Source organism: Aethalodelphis obliquidens, unplaced genomic scaffold, assembly GCF_003676395.1.
Source record: "Aethalodelphis obliquidens isolate GAN/ISIS:26980383/991018 unplaced genomic scaffold, ASM367639v1 scaffold60, whole genome shotgun sequence".
NCBI lineage: Eukaryota > Metazoa > Chordata > Mammalia > Artiodactyla > Delphinidae > Aethalodelphis > Aethalodelphis obliquidens.
In genome coordinates, this window is record NW_020838004.1 from 80,183 (window position 1) to 101,386 (window position 21,204).

Consider the following 21,204-nt stretch of genomic DNA (forward strand, 5'->3'; position numbering starts at 1 on the left):
GCCACCAGGGAAGCCCTCAATTTATATTTTTAATGGCTCATAATTACTGGCTTTAATTACTACCAAAATATTAGGATAGGTCTCAAGAACTACTCTTTAAATCGTGTTCTACTAAAAACAAATGGTCAAAATTAATGTTCAGCTTTAGTTAACAGCATTGTACCAAGGCTAATTCTTAGTTTTGTAAATGTTCTACAGGTATGTAAGATTTTAACGTATAGGGAAGATCAATGTAAGTATATAAAAAATTGTACTTTTTTTGCAACTCTTCTGTAAATCTAAAATTATCTCAAAAATAAGAGGCTAAAAAATAATAAAAGTTCAAATTCTTAGCACTTTTCTCCTTTATACTAGTAAACGTGCCAGGCAAGAAAAATGGTATTTTATGTTTCCCATGTTGAGTCAGCTGTCAGATTAGTTGACTGCTTTACTATAGTAATTACTATGAATGCTAAGAAAGATGAAGCATTTCTAGAGAAACAACTTAATAAAGTTAATAAGCATTTTTCTGAGAGATGATATATATATATATATACACACACATAAAAAGGTCAGTGCTTTGTAACTAACTCTTAGGTGAATAATACGCTTGATTTAAATAGTTCACGGGCACATAACATATAAAGATACTGCTCAGGGGAAAAAACCTCAAGAAGGAATCATCGAAAACGGGTCTACCTAGGGCTTCCCTGGTGGCACAGTGGTTGAGAGTCCACCTGCCGATGCAAGGGACACGGGTCCGTGCCCCCGTCCGGGAAGATCCCACATGCCACGGAGCGGCTAGGCCCATGAGCCATGGTCACTGAGCCTGCGCGTCCGGAGCCTGTGCTCTGCAACGGGAGAGGCCACAGCAGTGAGAGGCCCGCGTACCCCCCCACACACACACAAAAAGGGTCTACTAATCATTACCTCAAATCGAATCAATTATCAATTATCAATCCTTTCCCCTAACAATATACAAGGTTTCATGTCTCCAAATGAACACACGTTCCAAAATTATGAAAGATAACTTTAAAAAATTTAAATACAACCCCAAGTACTAGAAACATATACTCTATTTGAGTCCAATCTTCACTGCAAAAATTTCTTGCCATGGTATTTTAGTGTCATGAAAAGCTGGCTGCCAATTTTTCTGTCTTTATACATAACGCAGCTAAACCGTTTAAGAATTATATAACTACATCTAATAATTACCTGTTAAGGGTAGTAGACTGAGATATGCTACTAACTAAAATTAAACTTATGCAAACTTTTCTGTATAAGAAGTCCATTAATACCAAGAAAAGAAAAACACTCAAGGAGCTTAAGAAAATAATCATTTTAATCTATATAAACATAATTCACACCCAAACGTATTAAGTTCTGCCAGAGTTTCGGCTTTCATAACACGTCTTAATATCAGTTTTCTTTGTGAGTTCTGCACTGCCTCAAAAAGTAACTATCCTTTAATGACTTCAATTAGCATAAACAATCTAATTCTGTGATACCTATATTTAATCAAATACAATATATAATATTGTATCACCTAGAATTGTCAAGCTGTTCATGAAAGCCTTAAAAAAAAAACCTCCAAAAGAATAAGCTATTTTGTTTATTTAACATGTAATAACTGTCATAAAGCAAAGCTTAAATATTTACTTTTCTGATACCCTGATGTATTTCCATAAGCCTTTTAGTCAACAACTTTACAAACACTTTTCCATCAGGGAGGCCAGATCTTTGTAACTAATAAAAGATTCTAAGAGGGTGTAGGCTATAAATTAGGTACAATTCAGTCATAACACCATACAAAGACCTTATAAATAGTCAGGAAAAAGATGTTTAACATTATTGCTTAGTCTCATAAAATGGTTAATTTTAACCAAATTGATACCTTTATATTCTTATTTATAATGTTTCCTATACTCTTAAATCATACTGCTTAGCCAGTTATATAGGTACTGATGCAATTTTTAATCCAATTAGTTGTAAATGAATTGAAATTTGTTAATCAATGCATATATTCCCCGTTACTACTTACTACACTATCTCAAGTTAATCCCCCCACAAAACATAATTGATGAGTGGAAAAAGCAATGCAGAGCTTCATCTCTTTCTTAAAGATTTTCAAGTATCATAGGAACACAAACTCACGAATAAACTAATTAAAAATTTGACATTCCATCTTGCTTTACTAATTACAGGATAAAAGAAAGAAATGTAAAAACAAATGCTTCTTTACATTTCTCTGATTAACATAATACACTACGAAATGCTGTAACTGTTGTGAGCTATTTTCTAGCTGCTTCAAGTATAAGACACAACTACAGTTCTATTAGTGAGGAGAAATGAATAATCAGTCTTAGGTAACTCAAAAGGGATACGGGAGGCACAAAAAGATAAACTGACTTTGGCTTGGACCTACTGTAGACCCTGAAATGCCAGATTCATTATCAACAACAAGAACAAGAAAACAAGAGTACAGCAGCAAGCCACCACTTCACCACATATTAAGGATTCTGAAATAGTCAATAACTTTCTTTTCCTTCTCAACTCATTCTGTTGTATCTTCTTTTTGTTTTTCCTGGTTTTTGGCTGCAGGCAGTTCAAGGCTTGCCCATTGCATAGGTTCAGCTTTTCTCATGGTAATTTCAATCTTCGTTGCAGTCATAGTTACATAACTTCGCTTTACATCAATCACCTGCAACATATCAAAGAGAATTACAGTACACCTGGGTGCTTTTAGTAGTTTTAGAGGCAAGTAGGTTGAAACGATAAACAAGATTTCATGTCTATGCCTATGCCTATTGCTAAGAGTCAAAATTCCAAGCTTCTAAGGCCATTTCTATCCCTAGTTTAAACTTTTTGGTAAGAAATAATGGTAAGTTATATATACACTTTGCATCAATGCTTACTAAAGTACTGTCTTTTATTATACAATGGTATTTTAAATATTAAGAAAAAATTCTGCTGGATTCATAATACTTACACCCCATAATTTCACATTTTGATGAAATTCCTTCTCTCCTTCAAATACAATGTGCACATTTAACTGAAAAAGAAAGTTGATTAATTGATCAAAACCAAAGTAAAGACTTATGATATAAAACACTGATTATAAAAATAAGAAGATACTGATAAAAATCATTTAAGCTATTTTAAGGAATTACCAATATTGTACTTTTTTTAATTTGGAAAAACCATTAACCATTTTTAAACCATTAAAAAACCAATACTGTACTTTTTTTATTTGAAAAAACCATTAATTACCAATACTATACTTTTTTAATTTGAAAAAACCAAGAAAAATTAACTTGGAGTTTCATATTGAGAATTAAGTTCCATTATTATTTGATATTCTAAGCTACTACAGTATCTCCATGCTTCAGAAATAACTACTATGCAGAAACTTTCACTTAAAGTAGTTTCTGTGAAAGTAATTTCAAACTAATTTTCAAATGGGGAAAATTAAAAGATCTTAAAAACAGCTCAAACAAGATCAATATTTTATAACACATTAACATTAAGAATAATGTATAATTTTTACTCAAAGATATTTAGTGGGGCTTCCCTGGTGGCGCAGTGGTTGAGAGTCCGCCTGCCAACGCAGGGGACATGGGTTCGTGCCCCGGTCCGGGAAGATCCCACATGCCGCAGAGCGGCTGGGCCCATGAGCCATGGCCACTGAGCCTGTGCGTCCGGAGCCTGTGCTCCGCAACGGGAGAGGCCACAGCAGTGAGAGGCCCGTGTACCGCAAAAAAAAAAAAAAAAAAACCACAAAAAAAGAAAGATATTTAGTGTACTTACCAATGTACTATTTGCTACTACTTGACTAAGTTCCGGAAGTGAATTTTTAGCATATACTGAAATGGTGACTTCACCCCCAGTCTGATGCCAGTCATGTCTACATGGAACAACCTTTTTCCCCTGTAATGTAAGAGAAACTTTATGAATTTACAAAGTGCCACATAATTAACCTCTTAAAAAGAGTAATTTGACCCATCTAAATTGAGAACAAAAATACCACACAAAACTGAGCCCTTAATGCTTTTAAGCACAAACAACTTCTAAAGCTCCCATCAAGAAGTTAAACCAATAAAATAAAATACAAACAATCTTATAGTTTTATGATTTGAGAACACACTTTTGAAGACTGAAGTGAAAAACACATTTGCTTAGCAGGATAAACCAGACAACATCTTAACGTCATGCATAAGAACTTTCCATTTATTTTCTACAAACTGAAATTTGGGAAAAAATAATTGATTAGTTATAACTATCTGTTGTTGTTATTGAATACTTTTCTCTCATAATAACATGCAAAAAAGGGTGAGAATTTGTGGAAGTAATCTTTTGATTACTATTATGAAAATATTATTACCTATGAGTGATACACTGCTATAACAGTAACTATCTGAAAGACAAATTGTGATTTGTTCTATAACTGAGGGTAATTTAATGCAGGAAACTGCGAGACACTACTGTTTTAAAAAGTAGTATTTATATATTCGTACAATTACACTAACTGAATTTAAATTACTTATATGACTTACATTTTTTTGCCCTTAGCCACCTGGCTTAGACACTCAATACTCGATAACTACATGCATTAAAAAATAACAAAAAATGTGTTTCATCAAGGATCATGCTATGAAAACTTTTGTGCATAAAACATTTTATTTTTTCAAACCAAAACTTTCAAACTTTTGAACCTTGGAGAAAATACAGGGAGATTTCACTTTTTACTAATAAAACATTCCTAGAAGTTTTGTGGCAGATAAATTATTATAACTTAATGGATACATTTATAATACCTAAACCCATGTGTTATTAAAAAGCAGAAACTATAAAATATGCAAATGTAGGCTAAATGAATTCCTAAAGTAATCTGAACATAAAGACACACATACTGAAAAGGTTCATTGTCTTGAGGTTATTAGTGCCAATACAGCACATAAAACTAATTTAAGATACATTAATAATAGCCAACAAACGTTTATTTAGCAAATAATTGCTTGCCTTCTTACAATTTAATGGGATTTTGGGGGATTATTTACACAGACACAAGTCTTTTTAAAATACTGTTAGGGAAGTAGGTACTGATGCTTTCTCTTCTCTTTTGATAAATTTCCTGGTAGCAAGCAGAGGCTTTCAAAACAATCCCAATAAAACAAGTGTGCAATCCTTCTCTTCGGCCACTAAGAGTATTTGTACATCTGTATATGGTTGAATGATGTTAAGTGACCAAAAGAGAATCAGAAGTCTAAATGATTAATAACATCAAATGACCAGAAAAGTGATTTTTAAAAAACAAAAACTGGGAACAAGGTATGGAATTATAGAAAAACATGCTTCAGTTTAGGCTAGCTTAACTATTTCACAAAAACCTACATATGTGCATCAACATACATAATGGCTATTTTGATCAAAGAGCAGTGCTTTGAGAGAGCTTGACTCAGATTAACTTCAGTTTTTAGGCTCATCAAACTTTACTGTGTGACGGAGAGAAAAACTTGTTTTTTTAAATCTAAAGACAGAATAATCTCCAATCTCTTCAAAATGACTCAGATAAATACACTCCAATACGCTATTTTTAAAATGCTACTTACAGCATCCTTTTTAGTCCACGTGTGTTTCCCTGTTGTACAGCCCTCTTGGGCTAAGAATGTATTAAAATCAGAAGTTTTTCTTCTACAACAGCTCCAATATTTCATCCTGTAAATTATTATAGAAAAACTTCAGCAATAAAATCTCACAATCAAGTTCAGAAGTGTTAAGTGATAAGTGACTTAACCAAAAAAGAAATAAGTGTGTAACTTTAGTATCTTACAAGTGTCTAAATTACTAAACAATTTAAAACTGCCAGAAGACTATGAGAACCTACTGTATAGCACAGGGAACTCTACTCAATGCTCTGTGGTGACCTAAACAGGAAGGAAATCCAAAAAAGAGGGGATATATGTATATGTACGGCTGATTCACTTTGCTGTACAGTAGAAACTGGCACAACATTATAAAGCAACTACACAAAAGTTAAAAACAAAAAACAAAAAAACAAAACAACACCCCCCGCCCTTCCCCCCCAAAAAAAACCTTAAAAAACTACCAGAAGACTAAAGTTAAAACCAGAATGCCATTTAGTATAGCAGTTTTGGAGTTCCTGAGTGAAGATGCTTAAAACCATCACAAAATCCAAAATCGGCTTTTCACTGATAGTTTACACTCCAGTTTCCTCATGAAGCTACCATGAAGTGGTATGACCAAAGATAGAATACGTTCGTATTTTAATAAACCAGCAAAGTGAGAACGTGCAAACAACCTAAAAATAACTGTTTACACAACCTATGATGGTCAAGCCCAAAGTAGGTGAAATCCACTATTATTTACTTGAGAAAAATCTAACACTGGAAGACAAAAATTACAGTAAAACTTTGGGTTTGAGTCCTGAAGAATATGGAAACAGAGTGGAAGATTTTAATACAGTACTGCGTTTCTATAAACTACAGCGTAATATATTGAGAGGCTCTCAACTGAGAGCTGTGGGAAAGTATGGGTTTTCTCAGATGCCACAGTGTTGATGTGTTAGTGTCCCAGGGCCCAAAATTCCAAATGTCCTACAATGCACAGCACAGTCCTTCAAAGAAAAAAAAAAAAAAACCAAAAAACACCTGTTCAGCTCAAACAGAAAGTATCACACTGTAATAGAAGGGAATACAGAAAAAACATGAGGTTTGAATCACAACGGCCACTTCACTATAATTTTGTTTCAGTTTTCCCATGTGTAAAAAGAAGACAAAACCCACATTTCTAGGTTATTGTAAAAATTATATGACAATGTAAGTAAAATACCTAATATTGCTGCATGGCATTTAATGTTTGAAGGCATATTAACATTTCTAACATCTACCATAAAGTTTTAATTAGCCTGGTATAAGTTACCCTTCATGGAAAATAGGTACTCCAGAATGATATACACAGACTTCTTCTAGACTCTGTGGACCCTGATATGTCTAAAAGAGAAAAAGAGACAAAAAATTAGTTTCACATCTCAGTGTTACATTTCACATGTATTTGCAAGTACTGGTGACCTCTATGAACTATGAAAATGCCCAAGAGATAACAATTACCTAGAACATTCATAAATTCACCTCAGGCCATTCCAATAAGGAATGAAAAATGATTCCTTTTTGGATATGCTTAAGTTTCAGTTCCCTGTGAAAAAGGCAAATAGAAAAGTAGGCAAAAGGATGTATTCAGATACTTTCAGACTTTTGCATGTGAGGACACACCCAAACACATTCAGGTATGTTCTATAAATTTACAGAACAATATTGAAACCAAGAGATTAGTACTCTCATCAGAAATACAGTTATAGGATGATTTATGTGCATAGTAAACTCTGTGTGAACATTATGAATTAAAATGGAAAATCTATAAGCAATTCTGGAAGTCCCAGATGATGATTTCTTTTTCCTACGAAGCGTAAAATGAGCTGCAGACCTATATATATATCCAGGGTTTGTCTGGAAGATCCGGGCCCCATTGCTGCTGTAGATGAAGGCTCTACAGATGAATTCACAAAAAGTTATGTTAATAAAACATAGATGCAGCCAATAGTATATTTTCTGTCTATTTTGGTATTTACAGCAACCACCCTACAGTTAGAGAAAATAGAATTCTGTACATTTACTTTTTGTAAATTCAAATTACGGGTGTGTGTACCTCCTGAAGATATTCCATAGGCACACAAAACTCAGTATGTTAGATTCTGAACTTACACCACTACTGACCCCCAAACCTCCTACTCTTCTTCCCATCTTATTTGATGGCACCATATCCACTCAGTCTCTCAAAGCAAAAATTCTGTAAGTTCTCTTCAGTTTCTCTTTACCCTCTACCCACATGTAGTCTATCACAAAATCCTGTCAATCTGACTTAAAAATATTTATCAGTTTAATTTGCTAAACTTCCTCATGATCACTAGCAGATTTTAGGCAATGAAACTATGCTAAAAGATTCTAATTAATTTCTCTGCCTTCAATTTCTGGACTCTACTACCTAATTAAAACACGTATCACTCTCTTGTTTAAAGTCCTTTAATTACATCTACCTCACACCATATACAATAATCAGTTCCAGCTCGTTTGCACATTTAAATGTGCCTCTATATGAGAAAATACTCATGGCCCTAAAATAAACAGATATCTTAAATAGGATACAGAAAGCCCTAGTCATAAAGGAAAAGATGAACAAGTTGAATTTCATTAAAATTGAAGAGACTCTGTTTATCAAAAGCCATTAAAGCCATTAAGACAGTGAAAAGGTATATAGCCTCTCGGACAAAGGACTTGTAGCTAAAACATATAAAGAATTCCTAAAATCATTAAGAAAATGTCAATTTAATAGAAAAACAGATAAAAAAGATTTTGGACATGTCACAAAACAGGATATCCAAATGGCCATAAACATACAAAAAGGCAGTCAGCATCATTATCAGGAAAGTGCAAACTAAAACCACAATGGGTGGCTTCCCTGGTGGCGCAGTGGTTGAGAGTCCGCCTGCCAATGCAGGGGACACGGGTTCGTGCCCCAGTCCGGGAAGATCCCACATGCCGCGGAGCAGCTGGGTCCATGAGCCATGGCCGCTGGGCCTGCGTGTCCAGAGCCTGTGCTCCGCAACGGGAGAGGCCGCAACAGTGAGAGGCCCGTGTACCGCAAAAACAAAAAACAAAAAAACCACAATGGGAACATTCCACATCCACCAGAATGGCTAAAATATAAAAGACTGATATTACAAAGTGTTACCAAGGTGTAGAACAAAAGGAACCAGCCTAATATATTGCTGGTAAGAGCGTAAATACAACCACTTTGTAAAACTATGTACGAGTATGTTAAAGCTAAACATACACACACACACACACACACACACACACACACTCTGAATCAGCAACACCATTTCTAGTCATATACTTAAAAGAAATGTGTACATGTATCCTAAAAGTCATGCACAAAAATGTTCACAGTAACATTAATCAAAAAACTTTATAGGACAGTAGAAAGGATAAATTGGTACATTCAAACAATGGCATGTTTTAAAGCAATGAAAATGAACAAATTACAGCTACATGAAACCAAGATAACCAACATTTTATTAAGCAAAGGAGGACAGACACGAGTACCTGTTCCATGATTCTATTTACAGTAAGTTCAGAAGTAGGCAAAACTAATCTATGTTGATAGAAAAAAGTGGTTACCTTTGGGAGAGGAAATAATGAATGAGAGGAAGCATAAGGAAGGCTCTGCTTTGTGAAAATCCCTTATGCTTATATAGAATTAACATATTTATATATATTTAATGTTATATTTCAATGAAAAAACTTAAAAAAAAATTTCTTCAATGGCCAGCATGACCTAAAGTAAGGTTTTGAGCAGTATAAAAGCCTTTCAGGATCTAGACCCTACTTATCTCTTTTAATCTCAACTTTACATCAGCAAATTTTGTACCATTGTTATTGACTATTTTTTGTTTTCTGTATATTACTGCTATCACCTCTGCTTGGGATATCCTTTCCCTTTTTGTCCATTTATAGAACTGCCATTCACTTCTCAAAGTTCATCTAGGATACCTTTGCTCTGATCTTCCTCCATTACCCTACCACTTGCACGATATCTCCCTCACCCCAAGAATTAATCATTCTCTTTTATTTACTACTTCTACCTTATACACATGTGAATGCATTCATATTTCCATCTCTAAATGAGCAAGGTGACGTCAAATTTAACATGAAGGAAGATTGCAAACCTGCCCCCAACCCTAACTCCATTTTCTCCTTCTCAGTTAATGGTGCACAAATCACCTAGATCAGGGGTCCCCAATCCCCAGGACTCGGACTGGTAGCAGCCTGTGGCCTGTTAGGAACCGGGCCGCACAGCAGGAAGTGAGCGGAGCTTCATGTGCCGCTTCCCCATCGCTTCATGAACCATCCCCCCTGCCTCCACTCCGGTCCGTGGAAAAACTGTCTTCCACGAAACCAGTCCCGGGTGCCAAAAAGGTTGGGAACCGCTGACCTAGATGCTTCACTTCCAGTTTATTAGCAAGTCCTGCTAATACTTCCAAATATCATCCATTCCACACGTGTTTGTCATGTGCCAGGCATTGTTCTAAGCACTCAAGACACAGCAAAGAGAAAACAAATAACATTCTTTCCTTTTAAACCTTAGTTCAAAAGGGGAAGGGAAGGGAAAGTTAGATGGGATAGAGCATAAGCAAAATAAATATGTAAAACAAGTAGTGTGTAATAAGGTGGTAAGTGCTGTGGAGAAAAAAGGAGAGTATGGAATGTTGGAGGGTGTGTAATATTATATTGAGTAGGCAGAAAGAAGCCTCACTGAGATGCCTGAATACATCCTACATTTAACCACTTCTCAAAAACATATCCTAATGCCTGGTCTCCAGAGTAGCACCCTAGCTGGTTTTCCTTCCCGATTCCACTCCTGCCCCATTAAATTTGCCACTTATCAGCCAAAGACATCTTTTTCAAAGCCCCTCCTTAAACAGACAATGGCTTCCTATTACACTTAGAATAAAGCCCAAACCCCTCACTGTAGCTTATAAGGACGGACCTCCATAATCTTGCCTGCCTCTCATACTCCCTACTTCCGCACGCTTATCAAGCCCCCACTGACCTTTCTCATGATTTCTCGAGTAGCCAAGTTCTAATGCCTCTACACATACTACTCCCACATCTACTCCACGGTTTACATAACTCATCTGCTACATTCTTCAGAATTCTGATTTAGTGTCACCATATCAGAAAGGACTTCCCTGACAAGTGCACTTAAATACTTTTACTCTATCTCCTTGTCTGCTTAATTTTCTTCAAGTCTACCTAAATTCACAGCATTTAAAAACTTGTTATCCTTCCCCCAAAATTAGAATATCAGCTCCATAAGAACAGAGATTTTGCTTTATTTAATACTATATTCCCAGCCCCTAAAACAATGTCTGGCACATAGTAAGTGTTCAGTAAATGCTGACTGAATTAGAACTATTTATTCCCATGATCTATTAGACACGGTGCTCCTTAGAGACAGTCTCTTATCCATGTTAATAGCCCTGCTCCATGGAATAGTGCCCAACACATAAAAGACACCCAAATGTTTGTCTAATTAAGTCAATTACTCTCTTTTCTCATAAGTAAAAATTTACTTCCATGACACAAACAAATTTTACAGTATATACCTTTGAACACCCTCCATTTTTACATGAGGTTCCAATCTTAATTTCATCACTGTCTTCTTCTACAACAAAGAAAAAAACCAAAATAGAAACATTAAAATAGAAGTTGACCGTAGTGTTATTCTTAAAAAGTAAACTATTCCATAACACAAGTATTTAATAAAATAATCTAAATACAAAAAAACCTGATTTTTAAAATGATTTTGGATAACTAAGTTTTCTGTGTGACCTTTCATGTAATACACTTAAAAGCTAATAAGAAACCAACTACCATGAGTAAGTCTTGCCTATATCCCCAAACTGATATATGACATGACACATTTCTATTCTACAATGCAAGACTATATCCAATAACTTAACCTTACGTAAAAGAGAAATCATGAAAGGGTTTTTTCCCCAGATACCAGGTGTAGGTCAGAGAATACTGAATATATTTTATATCACGCACAATGAAACATTTACAACTATCAAAAAATTTTAACTCACTGTTAAAAAGTAATGAGTAATAGAAGAAAAAATTTTTAATTAACAGGTTCTCATTTTTATTAAAGACAAAATGGAATAATCCACATATTCATTTTGTGGTTTTACCAGCATTCAGTAAACAAAAATCAAAAATAAGTTCTTTACTACAACGTACTCCTTTTTTTTTTTTAATTGGGGTATAACTCCTTTACAATATTGTGTTAGTTTCCGTTGTACAATGAAGAGAACCAGCTGTATGTATACATATATCCCCTCCCTCTTGGACCTCCCTCCCACCCCCCTCAATCCTATCTATCTAGGTCACCACAGAGCACCAAGCTGAGCTCCCTACGCTATACAGCAGGTTCCCACTAGCTATCTGTTTTACACATGGCAGTGGACATATGTCAATCTCAATCTCCCAATTCATCCCCCATCTCCGTCTGAGTCTACACGTCCATTCCCTACGTCTGCATCTCTATTCCCACTCTGCAAATAGGTTCATCTGCACCATTTTTCTAGATTCCAAATATACGCGTTAATATACGATATTTGTTTTTCTCTTTCTGACTTACTTCACTCTGTATGACAGTCTCTAGGTCCATCCACGTCTCTACAAATATGCTACAATGTACTACTTTTTCGCATTTACATACAGTAAACTACACTGCTCCTATCTCTTTTAGATAATTGGTTAATTGAACAGAAAAAATTACAAAATACAAAACAAAATCTTACCTTTCTTATTTTCTTCATTCCCCGATGATAGTTTAAGTTTATCAAGTGCTTGTTTTAGGGAGGCAGATATTTTTAATTCCAAATTTGTCATTGGTTCATCTGGGCTGGAGAATTTGGAAACTTTATTACCATTACTGATGTACCAAAATATTTCTTTGTACTAAAAATATACTTAAGGCTCTACTTACGATACGCCAAATGCCTTGTCAATCAAGGTTTTCTCTTTAAAAAGTATTTTACACAATAACTGCTATTAATACAGCTACATTTCTAAGTCTTAGCAGAAAAAGTTCTGATATTAAATATCAAATAATCATGCTATTGTCAACACATTAAATTATTAATCAGTAGGGCTAATGGGAAGGAAGTAAAGAGTAAGAATACAAATTTGTTAAGATGAGCAACTCCAAGGAAGGGACTGAGAAGTACCTTTACATTCCATGCCTAAGCAAAACACTGAGCATGTAATAGGCAATAAACAGGTACTAAGTGAATCCATATCCCTACTGATAGAGGTAGTTCACTTTATGTGGACACTAGTATATGCATCTATAAATTCAGATACGGTTATATCACAAGGCAGTTTTAGTAGGGTTAAAAAAACAGTAACAACAATGTCCCCTAACATTTCACAATGGTTTAGTGTTATATGTACAATCTGGTTAAGGCACTCAATATGTATTAAGAATATTAATAAATGTAACAATAAAACTGAAAATCCTAGGTTATTCATTCTACATCCTTAATGAAAAACCTACTGATATAGGAGGCACTAACAAAGTACACAAAAACCTATATCCTCTGTCTCTACAATACTATCTAATGAATTTACGATAAAATATTTAATCTCTCTCACTTTCTCTTAAGTGAAATTAGTAGCCCATAATTTAAAAAAAAATTAACTCATCCTGTCAATTATAGTAGACTCCACTATAATATTTAATAATGAGCCATGCCAAAATTCTTGGCTTTTTCTGACATTTTTTTTCCCACTGGCAAATCAGCCTGTAAGGCATTTGATAAAATTTCTCATGGTATGAATAAGCTGGATATAGAATAAAATCATCCTAAATAGTTTGGTTTAAAAGACAAAATAAACATGAGAAAGTCTCTTTGGGTTCTTATCTTGGTCGGGTATAATTCAAGATGCTATAAATTTATTTACATAAGATCAATAAAGCAAAAGCTGGGAAAATCATGAGTCCACAGTGTGAATAAAAATATCAACAAAGGCCATGTGTGAGGCCAAAAACCATCTGTTTTTTTAAGTCCTGTATTTTGGTTCTAAAACAATTCAATACTCAAGTGCAATATGAAGACGACCTGGTGTACCCAACATGCATGTGTGGGATTGTAAAATAGTCTCTAGTGGATCAGGAGGTGAGTATGAAGTACCTGTGTAATTCTACTGCAAAATGACCAAAAGCTATTTTAAAAGTACTTTAACAAATATGCCATGTAAATTGAATACATTAAAAATTGATCAGTAATGAGACTAACAGTTTTTAGGCAAACTGTTAAAAGATGAGTGACTAGGCTTGTTCTAAGTGGCAAAATATGGACAAATGAAAGAAACAGAATTTGACTCAATACAAGGAAAAGTTAAATACTGAGTTAGTAACATTAAAATGAATTGCTTTAAAATAGAAGTAAATTCTTCTTCAATAGAATTATTTGAAAGGAAATTAAATATTTTTCTATCAAGAATGTTCTAGAAATTATTTAAGAAACAGTGGTAGATTGGAAAGGAAAGCCTCTAAGTTCTTTTTCAACTCAAACTGATTCCCTGACAAGGCCGATTCTTTTACAGAACTCCACTATGCCACCGTGAAAAGGATACACACCAAGGCACAAGAAAGATGTGTGGCTCCCCCGCCCTTAGCATAACTGAGTACACAGTGAACAAATCTGTACTGCAGTTCTACTGTGTATATGCCCTCAAGGGAATAGAAATGAAAGGCATTATCTAAGAGAAAACCAAATGGTTCAAAAGTGGGTGAGCTACACAGTAGCTGCAAATGATATTACGCAAAATCAGAAGAGGAAATACCAGGAACAAATGCTATTATTCAAGTGCGACAAAAGTATACAACTGTATAAAGTATACCTTGGCCTTTTTATTGCTTCTATTGGTTTAGGGGCTTGAATGATATGCTCCTGAAATTTGGGTTTCAATTCAGATAGTTCTTTCTTCTCAGTAGTCTTGACTTCAGGTTTGACTGGCTCGGGTGGCTTCTCACTATTATGCCTTCCTTTCGTACAGCCCTGTTGGTGAGAGGTATTCATTCACTGAGAGTTAGCCTATCATCTACTTCACATGCCATGACAGAAATACTATTGTTCAATTCTTTATTAATAAATTCAAGGGCATGTTTTCTCCACTTTTAACACACTGACTTATTTTAAGAAACTAAAAATAGAACTCTAAACTTAATATATTTGTAAATGAGTTCTTACATGCGAATAATGCATTAAAAACAGGCCTTTAGGGCTTCCCTGGTGGCGCAGTGGTTGAGAGTCCGCCTGCCGATGCAGGGGACACGGGTTCGTGCCCCGGTCTGGGAAGATCCCACATGCCGCGGAGCAGCTGGGTCCGTGAGCCATGGCTACTGGGCCTGCGCGTCCGGAGCCTGTGCTCCGCAACGGAAGAGGCTACAGCAGTGAGAGGCCCGCATACCGCCAAAAAACAACAACAACAACAAAAAAACCCAGGCCTTTAAATTACACTTAATAAATATCTACTATACTTATTCTATAAAGGTGCAGCATAAACTTGTTTACAGAAAACAAATTCTGGAGATCTCACACAGAGAATTCTAAAAGTTATTTATATAAAAGGGCCCCAATTTGAGTCTCAGTTCTCCTACTACCTACCTATATAACCTCGAGCAAGTTAGTTAATCTTTTTTTTTTTTTTAAACCACCAGTTAAAACTTTCTTTCTTTCTAAATCACAGAGAATAAGGCATAAACATTTTACAGAGAAATTAAGTTTAAATGTTTTACTTCTATTAACAACAAGGGTAGTTGATTTCAACAGATCTCAAATTCCAAAAGAGTTCATATATAGAGAGAGACATACATGGCTCCAAAAACTTTATGACTTTATTATTTTAAAAATTATTTTTAATTACTTATTTTTTAATTGGAGTATAGTTGCTTTACAATACTGTATTAGTTTACACTGTACAGCAAAGTAAGTCAGCTATACATAGACATATAATCCCTCTTTTTTGAATTTCCTTCTCATTTAGGTCACCACAGAGCACTGAATAGAGTTCCCTGTGATATACAGGTTCTCATTAGTTATCTATTTTATACATAGTATCAATAGTGTATATATGTCAATCCCAATCTCCCAATTCATCCCATCCCCCCTCTTTCCCCCTTGGTAACCATTCGTTTGTTCTCTATGTTTGTGTGTCTATTTCTGCTTTGTAAATAAAATCATCTATATCAATTTTTTGAGATTCCACATATATGCATTAATATATGATATTTGTTTTTCTTACTTCACTCTGTATGACAGTCTCTAAGTCTATCCATGTCTCTACAAATGACCCAATTTTGTTCCTTTTTATGGCTGAGTAATATTCCATTGTATATATGTACCACATCTTCTTTATCCATTCCTCTGTTGATGGACATTTAGGTTGCTTCCATGTCCTGGCTATTGTACATAGTGCTGCAAGGAACACTGGGGTACATGTGTCTTTTTGAATTATGGCTTTCTAAAGTCAGTTTCCTCATCAGTAAAATGGAGGCAATGGCATTCAGATCTTTTTTGAGAGGATTAAATAAAACAATAGAATACTTCCCATATCTGGCAGGTGGTAAACATTCAATAAATGCTAGCTACCTTTTCTATATTCCATTGAGTTATACATACATTTTAACATCCCTGAAATCATAAGGTAAATCGTACATCATTTAATTAACAACTTTAGATTTCTTTCTTAAGGGTACACAAAATAACAATGCATCTCTATGGTATCTTAGATATGATAAAAATTTACTGTTCCTAACTGAAAATGCTTTAGATTGTTGCGTTCCTTCTTTTTGATGGTCTTTTAAGACTACTAACATCAAACAACAAGAACCTACTGTATAGCACAGAGAACTATAATATCTTGTAATAACCTATAATGGAAAAGAATCTGAAAAAGAATAGGTATATATATAACTGAGTCACTGCTGTACATCTGAAACTAACACAACATTGTAAATCAACTATACTTCAATAAAAATAAATAAATAAAAAGCTAGAGGAAAAATAATAAGCTGTAAGAAAAAATTCTAGGCTGTCATTTTGATGTATATAAAGGAACAAAGTACACTAGAAATTAAAAAAAAAAAAAGGTTGCTATCAAAAATAAACCTAGGGCTTCCCTGGTGGCACAGTGGTTGGGGGTCTGCCTGCCGATGCACGGGACGTGGGTTCGTGCCCCGGTCCAGGAGGATCCCACGTGGCGTGGAGCAGCTGGGCCCGTGAGCCGTGGCCGCTGAGCCTGCGCTCCGCAACGGGAGAGGCCACAACAGTGAGAGGCCCGCGTACCGCAAAAAGAAACAAACAAACAAACAAAAAACTCTAAACTGACAAGTGGTTAATTAATATCTTGAAACTTTAATCTCAAAAACAGATAAATTCCTTATTTTAAATGCCATAGAAGGGAGGTGAGTAAAAGAAAGGTACTATCTGTGAGTTAACAGGGACTAGTCAATAGATGTCCAAAATCAGACTCCTCAACTCTGGAGCTCCCCATAATATGTACTTTTTGGGAGATAATCTAGGGGAAAAGAAACCCATTAATACTTACTGCAATGCTTAAAAAATCAGAAAAATCAGTTGTTCTTCTCTTACAGCAAGACCAACCCTAAGAGACATAAGAGGGAAAAAAAAATGAAAACCCTATTTGTATGAGAACCACAACCCACTAAAACACTATTTGGATTTATCTCCTTGAATCCCGAAGTAACCTGTATACACAACATAGTTTTATAGTTTTTAAGTGTTATAAATAATTCACCTAATCAAGTGAAATGATCAGTTTTTGACTTAAAAAGTGAATTAACCAATATTAAAAGTGATTTGTGCTGTGACCCATCATGAAAGGAAGCACCTTGAAATATGGAAACAGAAATTGCTCGTTTTCAAGAATAGTACTTGATTTTTAGAAGAAAAGCAATCTATAATTTCTAAAAACTATTTTAAAGGATCTAGGGAGTAAGTGAAGTGCTTTACTTTAAAAATCCATTAAGCGAGAGATAATAGTTATAATAATTCAGTTTCTAAACAAACTCAGCATAGTTGTTCCTCAACAATAAGCATTCTATTTTCAGAAAAACATTAATTCATGTAGTAGCTTAAGCACTGTTAGATCTTTCAAGGTTAAATGATCTTTTCAGCTAGAAGCATACAAATACAGAAACTGTAATGCCGTATGAGATTTCTGAACGAAGTATCAAGCAGCTAAACAATAAATGGTTTTAAGTTATCACCTATAATTCCAATGTAGTACAAAGAATAAGGAAATAAAAATGCAGCAGTCTCAAAGCTTGGGATGTCTCAAATTCGGACTAAGAGTCAGCTTTGCACATATCCACCTGGGCCTCACTGTTTTTCTCAATGTATGCATGAAGAATTTGGTAGTGACTTTTTTCACAATATGCCCTTGAAGTTTTTTAAAAGGAAAATGTTAAATATTCTACAATTCATATTTTCCTTTATTCTGAAATTTAATTTTCTTTTACTCTGAACTGAAATATAGATCAAAAATTACTAATTATTACAAAATTAAATATAAGGTTTAACTAATATAGATAATATTGTCACCAGTAAAGTTATTCTATATGAAAAAAGTTTTACTGTCTCAATTCTATATGAAGAATTAGGTATTCTGGGAATATTGGGATACATACATGACATAGATTGTTCCCAACTGCCGATCTGAGATCTATGGTAGTCCTCAGTAAAATGTGAAAAGGTAATTAAAGTATGTAAGCATAAGGTTGCAAACTGTCTTTTCTTAAGGACTGCTCTTTTCCCTGAATATGCCTTTTCTAATTTAAATATTAAAATGTTTTTTTTTTCTGTTAATGCAATGTTTAACTTCTCACTTGATTAAATAGAAAACTGACAACAGTAGACACCATACTGATTTATGTATTTTGCCTGAAATCTACAGGGCTGTGGAATTCAGTAGGCTTGGAAAATCTAAGTCTTCATATGTTTATAGAGACAATAATAAACAGTAGAATCGGAGTAGAGAAACAAAAACACTTCAAAGTAAAATCAGTAAGTTTAATTAATCAGTGTAATTAACAGTTGGGTAGTAAAAAGAGGAGCAACGGACTAAATGACTAGAAAGTTAGTGATATCATTACTAGCAGCAGCAAACTTGAAAGGCAGGCTATTTTTGGAATAAGGGGTCACTTCAGAACTCGTCTGTGCTTGCCAATGACACAGATAAATGAAAATATGTTGTATAAGTCACTGGCATAGAGGTGACAAGAATAAATTAAGGACAAGAATGAATGAGCTGAATGAGAGAAAACAGGAAGCCAAATCTGAGAAGTGAAGTATGCCCATGGTTAGGAGACAGGAGGAAAACATCACAGGAAAACAAAGTAAAACAAGAAAAGCAAACACAGAATAAATGGCAATTTAGGAAAGATAAAATCCCCTCACCCCCAGCAAAAATAAGTATTCCCACAGAGCCACAGTTTCCATCCCCATAAAAGCTTCTAAAGAGGCTAAAAAGATGTAAGGAAGAGTCAGATCATAATTTGCCCTACTGAACGTTTGTTCTGTTTTTCTCACTCAGAACTAACCATATTAACATAAACTTGCTATCTGCTTGTACCATTGTTTATATGTAGCTAACAGTTAAAAACCAGTAAGGTCCAACTACTCCCTGAACGGTAAAATTAGAAATTCTAAGGGCATCGATAATATATAAACACATAGGACTGTTTATGTTCCTAAGAATACCTAAAACCATGGCAGCCACACTGCAACAGTTTCTTTTGAGATATACAAGGGAAAATGTACCACATTATCATCAATTTTAAAAGATCAATAAACCCAACACAAAAAAACCTGATCAAACAATATTCTATTATTTCTCTAAATCTACAGAACATCAAGGAAAACAGGTGGCATCTCTTTTCTGTACAGTATTACTCTAACTTTCATGTCTGTCCCAAGAGTGGCACTGTTTAGTATTTATAATAATGTTCCCTAAAATTCAGAGCTGCTCTTATTAAACAGCACCTGCCTGATATATTGAAAGATTAAGAAGTGTTATGGCTTCTACAATTGCTTTCATTTCCCCTCAAAGTGAAGAAATGAGGGGCACTGAAAGTGAGAACTGGGATAAAAGTAACGATTTTATAACTGGAAAAGCCCTTAAGATCACCATCTACTGTCCTCTTTGCCTTTAGTGGAGCACTTGCTCAAAGCACCCCAAAATGGTCATTAAGAAAGCAGAGAGTCACAAGCTGAGGAAAAAAAAATGAGAAATTCAAGATTTAGTATTATACCTCTGAGTTTACTATACAAATGTGAAAAGACTGAAATGTATCAAGTTCCTACCTTTAATGCATCATGAAAGACTGGAACGCCTGGGTGGTATGTACAAGCGTCTGGTCAAAAACAAAAGAAAAAAAAAAACTTTATAATGAAGAAAAATCATCATTTCCTTCAGTGTTAACATATAATCCTTTTTCCATATGCAGGTAATACTCTTCTTTTCCTTAAAAATTCAGTAATGCTCGAATTTGATGCATGACACACAGTGCTTAATATAACATTGTATTAAAATAGTAAAGGTTAAAATTCTCATTTGCGTAAGAAAGCTATAAATAAAAACACAAATAGTTCAAGTATAACAAATTATATTTTGTTTTCCTCTAATCTTCGTTGTAAAATTTTTTAGTACCCGAACTTCCAGCTCTAAATTTTGACCATCATATTCGGTTTTTACAAAAATACTATCAAATTTAAATGTTCTTATGTGCATCGATCCATAAAGGTTGCCCAAGGGATTACCTAAAAAGATATTTTGGAAGAAAAGGTTCAAATTTTAAAAAACTGATACAATATCTAATTGCTAATTTAATTTTCCTACACAGGTGTCAATTCCTAGATATAAACCTCATTAAAAAGAAGTTTAAATTCTACAATCTATTTTCAGGCTTGTCAATGATTGTTAGTCTATTATTTCCCTACCCCTTCCCCATTATACCACCAAGTTTTACTTAACTCTTATGAAAATGGACTTATTATAGTCTGCAATATATAGAATTACATTTAAAAAAACAAAACAACAGATAATAGACACACATTCCCTAGCTAGATAGCACCATGAGCTCAGAAAAAGCAGGTCAGCTCCACACCTGTGCAATTTTCTTATAAGGTTACTTTGCTCAGACTTTCACGTCTGTTTAGCTCTCAATTGTCTACAACCTCTGATTCCTGGTGTCGCAAAATGATTAATTTCTGGTACTTTTCTCCCTATCACTGTATTAAGTCAGTATGTTTTCCTTCGTTACTACCTAGAGACCATTCTAGCTAATGAAGCAATTAAAGTGTCAGGTATTTTCATGGTACAGTAAGTAAGCCCAGTTTAGGAAGATGCTATTAATTAAGGGTAGTAGTGGGGCTGAGGGCTGAAAAAGGAGATTCAAAGTAAAAATGAATATGCAGAGGAATATGAAGTTGAGAGGGGAATCAAAGTAGAGAACAGGTAGAATATTTTCAAATATCAAATTTACATACAGTCA

The 21,204-nt window shown here is 34.6% G+C and overlaps 1 protein-coding gene across 2 annotated transcripts in view; it reads right to left on the reverse strand.

The window, feature by feature from the left end:
* The window catches only part of CHORDC1 (cysteine and histidine rich domain containing 1), a 43,143-nt gene that overhangs the window by 19,374 nt on the left and 2,565 nt on the right, over nt 1-21,204 (reverse strand). For both annotated transcript variants that reach the window (XR_003428901.1, XM_027087797.1), the window contains exons 2-11: nt 20,015-20,064; nt 17,238-17,294; nt 14,529-14,686; nt 12,422-12,525; nt 11,222-11,280; nt 6,919-6,989; nt 5,589-5,694; nt 3,787-3,906; nt 2,969-3,031; nt 2,534-2,680 (exon numbers count right to left, since the gene is read on the reverse strand). Coding sequence is in view for 1 of the 2 variants with exons in the window: in XM_027087797.1 (XP_026943598.1) it covers nt 2,534-2,680; nt 2,969-3,031; nt 3,787-3,906; nt 5,589-5,694; nt 6,919-6,989; nt 11,222-11,280; nt 12,422-12,525; nt 14,529-14,686; nt 17,238-17,294; nt 20,015-20,064 (935 nt within the window). In the remaining variant the exon portion in view is untranslated. The remainder of the gene's footprint in view (nt 1-2,533; nt 2,681-2,968; nt 3,032-3,786; nt 3,907-5,588; nt 5,695-6,918; nt 6,990-11,221; nt 11,281-12,421; nt 12,526-14,528; nt 14,687-17,237; nt 17,295-20,014; nt 20,065-21,204) is intronic.